Here is a 12,624-nt window from a genome sequence, read left to right as displayed (position 1 = left end):
TACCCGCCGCAAGCCTCAACACTCATCGGACCGCATACATCAGTATGTAATATTTCCAATAAGTCAGTTGCTCGCTCCATTGTTCCGGAGAACGGAGTCTTAGCCATCTTGCCCATGAGGCATGGTTCGCAAGCATCAAGTGATTCAGAATCAAGTGATTCAGAATCAAGTGATTCCAAAAGCCCATCAGCATGGAGTTTCTTCATGCGCTTTACACCAATATGACCTAAACGGCAGTGCCACAAATAAGTTGCACTATCATTATTAACTTTGCATCTTTTGGCTTCAATATTATGAATATGTGTATCACTACGATCGAGATTCAATAAACCATTTATATTAAGTGTATGACCATAGAAGGTTTTATTCATGTAAACAGAACAACAATTATTCTTTGACTTAAATGAATAACCGTATTGCAATAAACACGATCCAATCATATTCATGCTCAACGCAAACACCAAATAACATTTATTTTAGGTTCAACACTAATCTTGAAGGTAAAAGGAGTGTGCGATGGTGATCTTAACGATACCCGTCGCGAGCCTCAACACTCATCGGACCGCATACATCAGTATATATTATTTTCAATAAGTCAGTTGCTCGCTCCATTGTTCCATAGAACGGAGTCTTAGCCATCTTGCCTATGAGGCATGGTTCGCAAGCATCAAGTGATTCATAATCAAGTGTTTCCAAAAGCCCATCAGCATGGAATTTCTTCATGCGCTTTACACCAATATGACCTAAACACCAGTGCCACAAATAAGTTGCACTATCATTATTAACTTTGCATCTTTTGGCTTCAATATTATGAATATGTGTATCACTACGATCGAGATTCAATAAACCATTTATATTAAGTGTATGACCATAGAAGGTTTTATTCATGTAAACAGAACAACGATTATTCTTTGACTTAAATGAATAACCGTATTGCAATAAACACGATCCAATCATATTCATGCTCAACGCTAACACCAAATAACATTTATTTTAGGTTCAACACTAATCCCGAAGGTAAAAGGAGTGTGCGATCGTCACCTCGTCCTTAACTAGTCTCTGTTTATCTTGCAACTCCTGTTTTCGTGTTACTACTCTTAGCAACTGAACTAGTATCAAATACCGAGGGGTTGCTATAAACACTAGTAAAGTACACATCAATAACATGTATATCAAATATAGCTTTGTCCACTTTGCCGTTCTTCTTATCCACCAAATACTTGGGGCAGTTCCGCTTCCAGTGACTATTTTCTTTGTAGTAGAAGCACTCAGTTTCAGGCTTAGGTTTAGCTTTGGGCTTCTTCACGGGAGTGACAACTTGCTGGTCATTCTTCTTGAAGTTCCCTTTCCTTTCCTTTGCCCTTTTCTTGAAACTAGTGGTTTTGTTTAACCATCAACACTTGATGTTCTTTCTTGATTTCTACCTTCGCCGATTTTAGCATCGCGAAGAGCTCGGGAATTGTTTTCGTCATCCCTTGCATATTACAGTTCATCACGAAGTTCCAGTAACTTGGTGATAGTGACTAGAGAACTTTGTCAATCACTATCTTATCTGGAAGATTAACTCCCACTTGATTCAAGCGATTGTAGTACTCAGACATTCTGAGCACATGCTCACTGGTTGAGCTATTCTCCTCCATCTTGTAGGCAAAGTACTTGTTAGAGGTCTCATACCTCTCGATTCGGGCATGAGTCTGAAATACCAATTTCAGCTCTTGGAACATTTCATATGCTCCGTGTCGTTCAAAACGTTTTTGAAGTCCCGGTTCTAAGCCGTAAAGCATGGTGTACTAAACTATCAAGTAGTCATCATACCGAGCTTATTAAACATTCATAACGTCTGTATCTACTCCTGCAATAGGTCTGTCACCTAGCGGTGCATCAAGGATATAATTCTTCTGTGCAGCAATGAGGATAATCCTCTGATCACGGACCCAGTCCGCATCATTGCTACTATCATCTTTCAACTTAGTTTTCTCTAGGAACATATCAAAAAATAAAACAGGGGAGCTATACGCGAGCTATTGATCTACAACATAGGTATGCAAATACTATCAGGACTAAGTTCATGATAAATTTAAGTTCAATTAATCATATTACTTAAGAACTCCCACTTAGATAGACATTCCTCTAGTCATCTAAATGATCACGTGATCCATATCAACTAAACCATGTCCGATCATCATGTGAGATGGATTAGTTTTCAATGGTGAACATCACTATGTTGATCATATCTACTATATGATTCACGCTCGACCTTATGGTCTCAATGTTTCGAGGCCATATCTGCATATGCTAGGCTCGTCAAGTTTAACCCGAGTATTCTGCGTGTGCAAAACTGGCTAGCACCCGTTGTATGTGAACATAGAGCTTATCACACCCAATCATCACGTGGTGTCTCGGCACGACGAACTGTAGCAACGGTGCATACTCAGGGAGAACACGTGTACCTTGATATTTAGTGAGAGATCATCTTATATTGCTACTGCCGTACTAAGCAAAATAAGATGCATAAAAGATAAACATCACATGCAATCAAAATAAGTGATATGATATGGCCATCATCATCTTGTGCCTTTGATCTCCATCTTCAAAGCACCATGATGATCACCATCGTCACCGGCTTGACACCTTGATCTCCATCGTAGCATCGTTGTCGTCTCGCCAACTATTGCTTCTACGACTATCGCTACCGCATAGTGATAAAGTAAAGCAATTACATGGCGATTGCATTTCATACAATAAAGCGACAACCATAAGGCTCCTGCCAGTTGCCGATAACTGTTACAAAACATGATCATCTCATACAACAATATATATCTCATCACGTCTTCACCATATCACATCACAGCCAGCCCTGCAAAAACAAGTTAGACGTCCTCTACTTTGTTGTTGCAAGTTTCACGTGGCTGCTACGGGCTTCTAGCAAGAACCGTTCTTACCTACACATCAAAACCACAACGATTTTTTGTCAAGTGTGCTTTTTTAACCTTCAACAAGGACCAGGTGTAGTCAAACTCGATTCAACTAAAGTTGGAGAAACAGACACCCGCCAACCACCTGTGTGCGAAGCACATCAGTAGAACCAGTCTCATGAATGTTGGTCCGGGCCGCTTCATTCAACAATACAGCCGAATCAAAGTAAGACGTTGCTGGTAAGCAGTATGACCATTATCGCCCACAACTCTTTGTGTTCTACTCGTGCAAATAACATCTACGCATAGACCTGGCTCGGATGCCACTGTAGGGGAACGCAGTATTTCAAAAAATTTACCTACGATCACGCAAGATCTATCTAGGAGATGCATAGAAACGAGCGGGGAGAGTGTGTCCACATACCCTCGTAGACCGAAAGCGGAAGCGTTTAGTAACGCGGTTGATGTAGTCGAACGTCTTCGCGATCCAACCGATCCAAGCACCGAACGTACGGCACCTCCGCGTTCAGCACACGTTCAGCTCGATGACGTCCCTCGATCTCTTGATCCAGTTGAGGACGAGGGAGAGTTCCGTCAGCACGACGGCGTGTTGACGGTGATGATGAAGTTACCGGCGCAGGGCTTTGCCTAAGCACTACGACGATATGACCGAGATGTGTAACTGTGGAGGGGGACACCGCACACGGTTAAGAGAAACTTGTGTGTTCTAGGGTGCCCCCTTGCCCCCGTATATAAAGGAGGGGAGGGGGAGGCGGCCGGCCTAGGGGGCGCGCCATAGAGGGGAGTCCAACTAGGACTCCCAATCCTAGTTCGACTCCCTTTCCTTTTTCGGAGAGGGGGAAAGAGGGAAGGGGGAGGAGGAGGAGGAGAAGGAAAGGGGGCGCGCCCCCTTCCCTAGTCCAATTCAGACTCCCTATAGGGAGGGGGCGCGGTTGCCCCTTGTGGGCTGCCTCCCCTCTTCCCTATGGCCCGTGTAGGCCCAATCTTCCCCCGGGGGGTTCTGGTAACCTCCCGGTACTCCGAAAAAATGCCAGAATCACTCGGAACCATTCCGATATCCAATGCAACCTTCCAATATATGAATCTTTACCTCTCGACCATTTCGAGACTCCTCGTCATGTCCGTGATCTCATCCGGGACTCCGAACAATCTTCGGTCATCAAATCACATAACTCATAATATAAATCGTCATCGAACGTTAAGCGTGCGGACCCTACGGGTTCGACAACTATGTAGACATGACCGAGACACATCTCCGGTCAATAACCAATAGCGGAACCTGGATGCTCATATTGGATCCCACATATTCTACAAAGATCTTTATCAGTCAAGCCGCATAACAACATACGTTGTTCCCTTTGTCATCGGTATGTTACTTGCCCGAGATTCGGTCGTCGGTATCATCATACCTAGTTCAATCTCATTACTGACAAGTCTCTTTACTCGTTCCGTAATGCATCATCCCGCAACTAACTCATTGGTCACATTGCTTGCCAGGCTTATAGTGATGTGCATTACCGAGAGGGCCCAAAGATACCTCTCCGATACTCGGAGTGACAAATCATAATCTCGATCTATGCCAACGTAACAAACACCATCGGAGACACTTGTAGAGCATCTTTATAATCACTCAGTTACGTTGTGACGTTTGATAGCACACAAAGTGTTCCTCCGGTATTCGGGAGTTGCATAATCTCATAGTCAGAGGAACATGTATAAGTCATGAAGAAAGCAATAGCAATAAAACCAAACGATCATTATGCTAAGCTAACGGATGGGTCTTGTCCATCACATCATTCTCTAATGATGTGATCCCATTTATCAAATGACAACACATGTCCATGGCTAGGAAACTTAATCATCTTTGATTAACGAGCTAGTCAAGTAGAGGCATACTAGGGACACTCTGTTTGTCTATGTATTCACACATGTACTAAGTTTCCGGTTAATACAATTATAGCATGAATAATAAACATTTATCATGATATAAGAAAATATAAATAACAACTTTATTATTGCCTCTAGGGCATAATTTCTTCAGATTAATCTCGTGCGCGCTTGTTGGCATTATCACTAAGTAGATTTTATTTCATGTTCTAAGTTGTTCTTTATCTTTAGTTATGGATATGGAGCACGGAACACACAAAAAAAAGTTATACTTGTTACTCATGGAGATGGCGAACTTCCTAAAACCCTCGATATTGGTTATGTGCAGAACATTAAATATTACTTTAATAATTCTAATAAATCCAAATCAACTTGATAATGAAAACACTTTGGATCGGCGTGAATACTTTAAGGATTATCGCTTGACTCAAAAAGAGAAACAATTATGGGATCAAATAAAATTATTATGTTGCTATGCTTGGAATATGTGTTGTATTTATGATTTTACTTGTTGCTCTAGGATGAAGATTACATACATTCCCGCCTCTTATGTTAATGGTGTTTATAATTACTATTATATTGAACAAATAGAGAATTTGTTAATTTTAAGGATGCTTATAAAATTGCTTATTTGCTTGAAAAGTATGATGATGTTCTCTACAAATCTAAAAATCTTACCATGCTGAAATATTGCTATAAATATTATGAATACAATGTTCACATTAATGGATTTGTAGAGAGAATGTCTGCTGCCCTGGAAGAATAACATTTAGCAGGAAACTATAAAAGAATAAATTGTTAAAACTGTGAGCTCATTAAATGAAAAAGATGAAGAGGTGAACGAAGAACAAAGGAGAAAGAGCGGATTAGTTACTCATGCCTCCTAATGAGAGTAACTCTTTAACTCGCATATTGTTTAACTTTCCTCCGTGCTTGCCGGAAGATGAATGCTATGTTGGTGATTGCTATGACCCAAGGGGATGCTTTTGACATATCCTTTTTGATGAATTTGATACTTGCTATGATTATGGCCATGATGTCATTATGAATGATGATCATTATGAATGATGCTTATGATGTCACTGTCAATGATGCTTATGAAGAAGAATTTGTTATAGTTTCATATGTTAATGAAATTGTTGATATTGCACCATGCATGGTAGTTTTATTTTATTTATTTTTTGAATTCTCCCAACTCGCACGTCCATACGACCGGCCGAATTCTAGTACAACTCCTCTTTCCACACTACACTTGGTTGCTCTCCTTTCAAGGCTTTATATGGCCACTATCCCAACTTCAGCTCCATGCCCTGTTTGGCTGCTTCAATTTATGCTACTCTGCGGGAGCTGCTACTCAAACGTGCCATGCAGACTACCAACAGCTGCTCAAAACTATATGAAGCTGCAAGCTTATCGTAATCGCACTGACAAATAATTTCTAGTGAGAGCTCAGGTGCCGCTCAAATTGCAACCCTTTGCCCAGTATTTGGTCGCCAACCGACCATTTCCGAAGCCTCGCTTTCAAATTCAATGGCCCTTTCACGATCCTAGAGCGCATTGGTCAAGCGGCATACAAGCTGGACCTGCCAGGCGATAGTTCAATCCATCCGGTGTCGGGTGTTCGACGTCTCACAACTGAAGGACCCCCGGCCAGACTACTCACCGCCACCGGTGTTCTCCACACTGCCTACAGTTCCTAGCTGGACAGTCCGCAGCTTCTTCCTGAAGCTGTACTCGAGCGCCGCCTGGTAAGAAAGGTAGCAATGCTGCTCCTCAGACACTGATCAAATGGGCGGGCCTTCCAGCAGCGTCGGCGTGCTGGGAGGACTACAACAATGTCGTCAAGGCTCGTTTCCCTACTGCACTTGCTTGGGGACAAGCAAGTTCTTCAGCGGGGAAGATGCAACAACCTGACAGTATTGAAGATGGCACAGGGGTCGGCCGAGGCGTTCAGAATCGTTGGCTCATTAAACAGGCTGCGTGCGTGCGTGTGTTTTTTTCGATAAAGAATGGATTTTATTAGCTCAAAATGAAGCATCAAGAGGATACAAAACACCATAAGCACACGCCCGGCCTCTGCATAGCTAGAATGCACACAGCCAACATGAACGCACGCACACAAGAAAACACACCGACCAATAGCAAAGTCATGTAAGACCAAAGCTATGAGCAGGTGAGGAAAAGAAAACCAAACTGATCAGATTCGTGATCGGCAAACTACAACAGTGACCATATCCGCACCAATCATCTCATGACATCACACAATCGACGAGTTTCTTCAACAGCAACGCCTTCAGGATAGGAGCAGCGTTCAAACGCCGTCGTCGCCGGATCCAACCACCAAAGGCTAGAATCTGGGTTTTCACCCTAAAGAATTAGTCCAAGCATATCCGAACAATGCCTCCAGCAAGGTAACAATGTCAAAAACATCGCCATTGCCAGGTATAACCAACTTGGATCAGACCTAGGCTTTCACCCCGGAGCTCGCAATCGGGGCGCTCGATTAGCACCACCATCGATGTCACTCATGTGTTGTCGCCACCACTTTTCCGCGAACCCAGCAGCTACGTGTGATGTGCGATCACCGTTGCTGCACAACCATCCCTATGCGTCAAACCGTTATCCATAGTTTGCATCTTGCTGCCGAAGTCAACCACCGGATCTGAAGGAAAACCCTTCCGAAGACCTTTCGGTGGCCATCATAATCTGCAACAAGACTGTCACCGCAGGCCGAAGTGGTCATCTCCACGGGCGAATCTGGGTGATGGGACGACCGCTTCGGAAACCCACCCATGTCTGGCCAGATCAGAACGACCGGTACCATCGCACGATGGCGACAACAATCACCACGCCACAGATCAAGCCCAGCCAGCATCCGCAGATCAAGCCCCGCCAGCGTCGATGACCACCGACCCATGCCTTGCTCAGGCTGAGCAGCACAACCTGAAGGCGAGGCACCCAGGAGAGGACATGGGGCGCGTTCCACCACTAGCCTGCTGTCGTTCAGCAATTGACGCCGTGATCCGGCGCCATGCCCACGACCTTCATGATCACGTTAAGTTCTTCAGCGGGGAAGATGTAACAACCTGACAGTATTGAAGATGGCACAGGGGTCGGCCGAGGCGTTCAGAATCGTTGGCTCATTAAACACGCTGACTATATGGCAGAGCCAAGGGCGACGGTCAAGAGTACGATGACTGAAGAAAATTCTGATGTCCTTTCTCTATGCTCTCTGTTTCTTCTCTATGCCCAGGAATCACGCTGAAGCCCAAGGGATATTACAACATCTAGACGCATCAGCATGAGAGAGCTAGGCACAGATCACGATTTCACAAACCACCGTATGAAATTGGTCCACTGAAGAAAGAAAAACAACTCAGGGGATGCTGAAATAAACACACGGGTCGCTATCGGTTTGCCTCACTGTTTATGGTGAAGCTTCGGAGAAAAACGTCGCCGTTCAGCGGAAGCCGTTGAATGGCTGAAAGATAAGCTCTAATCCGGACGACAGCAACAGCTTGGATCATTGCGTTATGATAACGATGTTGTGCTTTTGCCTGGATAAAAAAGGTAGTTGCACATGCATGCTGTGAGCCGGCCGCTCGTTTCTGCGATCAAGCGCGCGCGCACGATTAGGTAATTACGAAGCGACGAGAGAAAAGTGACGGAAGGCGCGGGGGAGAAGATAAGAAGAGATACTTCGCCTGGTATGTGAGGACGACTGACCGATCACGCAGGGCTACTGCAGCTTGCACGGTTGGTCTGCGTCCTCTTTCTTCTTCTTCCGGGTTTTCCCTCTTCCTTCTGCATGCAGAATGGAATGGATCAGCACAAAACACCATGTCATGACTCATGAGAACTCATAATGTTCCATGTATCCAGAGTTTGGGTTCTTCCCCAATTTTCATATGTGGATCTCAACCCAATTGATTGATGCCGTAACAGAACTCTCTCAACGGTGTAGAGTAGTTTATCTTAGTAGCCCCTCCAGATACATTCCTCTCGTACCCCCTCGCGTCGCCTCCCCTGGGCGACGCCAGGGGTCCCGAACCTAAGCGCCGCCAGTCTCCAGATCCATCCTCCACTTCCGCCGCTGCCGCCGGCTAGGTCCGCGGTGGCGGCGGGCCCGACGCCAAAGGCGCCTGGGCGGGCGGTTAGCAGCAGGACTCCCGCGAGATGGCAGGGGCGTCTCTTGTGGAGGGTGCGCGGGCAGCAGTTTGAGCGGCGACTCGGACTGAGCGGCAGCGGCCGGCGATTCTCGGCTTGCGGGCGGGGCTGGTTCCTCTACCAATAGTCGGAATCCGCTGGTGGCCGCGGATCTGGCGTCCCGGCCAGATCCGTCTCGGCGTGTCTTTGGCCGGCCAACGACGCGCGGAGGGACCGGTGAGGGGCGGCTGGAGGCTCCCTGCCGGTGTTCCGGTGGCAGCGTTCGTCTTCACGGCGAGGTTCTACTCGGATCCAGTCAGCTGCAAAATCGGGGTAACGCGACATCCGATGAAAATCGCGCCGACTACGGTTATGGCGGACGATGGCGGCGTGTGTGACGTCGTTCCCTTCTCGAGGCATCGTTGTGGCAAGTCGCGGCACCACGCTCGAGATGCTCCGAGGGAAACCCTAGATCTGGGTCTCTCCGGATCGGACGATGGCGACATCTTTGATGTCGTACTGCCTTCTGGGGGCATCGTTCTGGAGCAGGTGCTGACTGGAAGGGCACAGAGGCGGAGCGGGGTTTCATCCCCCGCATCGAGGACGGCGGATCTCGGCAGCATGCTGCAGTGGAGTCTCGGCGTCCGATGCGGGTGGACGGACTAGCGCAGGAGGATGGCGCTGTCTGGCGTCGTGGTGGCGTCGACGGCAGGCCTAGCATGATTGTTGCGTCAGTTCATGTTCTGAAAATGGATCGGTGGAAGACTGCGGTGACGACACATGAGAGTGCGTCGGACCGGTTTGTACCCTAAACCCAGTATGTTAGACTTTGGTGCGAAGTCTATTTGGTATTAGGCTCGGACTATCGGCACGCCTTCATCAAATGGATATGAGTAGCGACAGTTGTTGCTAAGATGGTGGCTTTAGACTACCTGATGTACTATTTTGTAAAGTCGTTGTGAATAATTAATAAAATGGCTGCATCCATCGCTCAGATGGAGAGGCCGGGGGTAATCCTCCATTTCTAAAAAAACAGAACTCTCTCAAGCACGTCTGTCGTGAAACAATGGACAGACTCAAATAAAAGTGATTCGTAGTTCCAATTTTATTCCTTCGGGACCCTTTACAAGCTTATGTTGCTTGCTTGGGACATAGTACAACAGTTCGAAACGTATACAATGGTAGGAGTATCACGTAATGGTGCTTTGACAAGCAATGTAAGTCGTCCCAATTGCTTGCCCAGCCCAATTAGCCACACACAAGACACAACCTTGCACGCTGACACTACGGCGCACAAGTAACTAAATACTGAAATTCGTATCCTTTCATCCATTCCATATGCACTGCAGCTGGAACATCTAGGACACGAACAGAGTAGAAGAATGCTATAGGCAGACATGATCGGAATCTGTCGTAGCAAAACCATACAGATTTCTCCATGCCTCCAATCAACTAGTACTATCTCGTACTAACAATCTGAACAAGAATTCCCAAACGAATGCACGCAATCCATTTCCCAGATCAACAAATAGCTGAGCCAGGCAATTCCTCTCTGATCCACTGATCCCCTTCTGGTAGTGGTAGCGTGGAAAACTACTACGCGAGATCTTAACCAGCGTGGATGAGAGAGAGCCAATGCACCGAGCAGATTAGCCCTCGGCGAATACCGGAATTTAAGCGCTGGAAGAGTGGAAGATTTGCACCAGCGACGAGTAGGTGCCGAAGACGGCGAGCACGAGGCCGAGCACCACCAGGAGGACGTCGCTGAGAACCCCGACCCAGCCCATCTCGGCGCCGAACACCTTGATGTGGAAGGTGGCCGGCAGCACGAAGCCGAGCAGCACGCAGACGCTGCTCCCCACGAGGGAGAGGAAGTCGGTGAAATTGGGCACAAGCATGGCCGCGAGCCCCACGGCGACCACGAGCACCCACCGCATCCACCAACAGTAGCGCTTGCCGTGGAACAGGCGCTCGGCGACCTCGTACACCGGGTTCATCATCACCGGCATGGTGAAGAAGAGGTTGATGCACAGCCCCAGCTGCACGGCGGCCGACAGCCACCCGCTGCCGAGGTTGGTAGTGATGATGTCGCGCGTGGCGTCGCCGAACGCGACGTACCCCATGACACCGAACAGCCCGTACATGACAGCGATGAACGCCATGGACAGCCCGAGCGTGGCGCCGAACCTCTTCTTGTCCGCGGCCTCCGCCTCCAGCGGCAGGACCATACAGACGCCCTCGAAGGCGTATACGGACACGCCCGCGCCGTAGAGGAGCGCGGCGGGGGCGCCGAACGCGGCGACGGGTGGGTGCGTGGCGAGCCAAGTCGACACGTCCTGGCCAACAACGACCCCCATGGCGCCGAGGTCGACGACGTCGGCGAAGATGCTGAGCGGCGCGAGGAGCGTGAGCGTCTTGATGGAGTTGAGCCCGAGCTGGAACGGCAGCATGGCGTAGATGAAGAGCGCCTTAGGGGAGAGGAATACATTTGAGGAGGGGGCGAAGACGGGGTAGAGGTGCGCCATGGTGTTGGAGATGAAGATGAGGTACCCGACGCAGAAGCTGGCCTGGCTGAGCACCAGCATGGTGTCCACGGCGAGGCGGCCGGGCGCGCCGAACACGGCGTCCCCCAGATCCCCAAACGAGGAGAGCATCTTCGGGTGGTCGTCGGCGAGGCGGCGGCGGCAGGCGACGAGCAGCATCATGCAGTAGAAGGTGAGCAGCGCCACGGAGAGGAGCAGGATGGAGCCCGCCGCCCAGCCGGTGCGCGAGAACGTGTAGGGCAGGCCCAGCACGCCGGCGCCGACCACCGCGATGAAGACGTTCGCGAAGGTCTTGGGCTGCGACGAAAGGTGGCCCCCTTCGGCGCTGTGGTGCGGCAGCAGCGGCGCCGAGTCCAGCCGCGACGACGACGAGCTCGCGTCGCTCCCCAATCCCATGGCGCCCGGGCGATTGAATCGAAATTAACACGACGAATCAAGACCACCACACGCAGCAGAGAGACGGAAGATGGAGCCACGAGCAGGCGAATTCGACGGGATTCGTCTTCCTCTCCGGTCGTCGGAAGTATCGAGAGAAAACGGGCGATCTCGCGGCGGAGGAAACCGATGAGGAAGGAGTGGCTGCGGTCTCCCTCTCGGGGGGGTTGCCGGTGCTTTTGTAGAGAGGAGAGGATGGCCTGCCATCGTGGGAAAGTATTTTGCCAAAAAAATCGTGGGAAAATATCAGAGATCTCAAAATATCATGGACGTGGTCCATGAGCATGTTTTGTTTTCTGCGTGCCCCGGGGCCACCTAGAAGCGCGTGGCGGTGTATGAGTAGTACAGTAAGTGGCTTTATTTGCTGGAAATAAAATAAGGCCCAGCCCCACTCCCTGAAAATTAAGGGGGAGATGATTAGATTAGAAAAAGAAAAAAGGAAAAGAACAGCCATATGATGAAGTGGGAGCACGGATGGGAGCATGGAGAGGGAGCAGGCAAGCCGGATCCGTACAGTACCTACCAAGATTGATGTATGTGTTTGACTGCCACGTGTTCTCGTGTGAAATCGTACAGCCTGCACACAGCTAGGGAGGATTTTCTTCCTTTTTTATATTTTCCAAATTTCCTCTGTATTTCCAGAGTTTGGGTAAATTTATCACGTGTTCTCTAATCTA

The 12,624-nt window shown here is 48.2% G+C and overlaps 1 protein-coding gene across 1 annotated transcript; it reads right to left on the bottom strand.

The window, feature by feature from the left end:
- Positions 1 to 10,056: 10,056 nt before the first annotated feature.
- Positions 10,057 to 12,111, bottom strand: LOC123145066 (amino acid transporter AVT3B). The gene has a single exon (XM_044564374.1). The coding sequence runs from the start codon at positions 11,906 to 11,908 to the stop codon at positions 10,643 to 10,645; it is 1,266 nt and encodes a 421-aa protein (XP_044420309.1). The 5' UTR covers positions 11,909 to 12,111; the 3' UTR covers positions 10,057 to 10,642.
- Between the last annotated feature and the right edge of the window lie 513 nt (positions 12,112 to 12,624).

The sequence above is a fragment of the Triticum aestivum genome, chromosome 6D (assembly GCF_018294505.1).
Source record: "Triticum aestivum cultivar Chinese Spring chromosome 6D, IWGSC CS RefSeq v2.1, whole genome shotgun sequence".
NCBI classification, from domain to species: domain Eukaryota; kingdom Viridiplantae; phylum Streptophyta; class Magnoliopsida; order Poales; family Poaceae; genus Triticum; species Triticum aestivum.
This window is presented reverse-complemented; position numbering and strand designations above follow the sequence as displayed.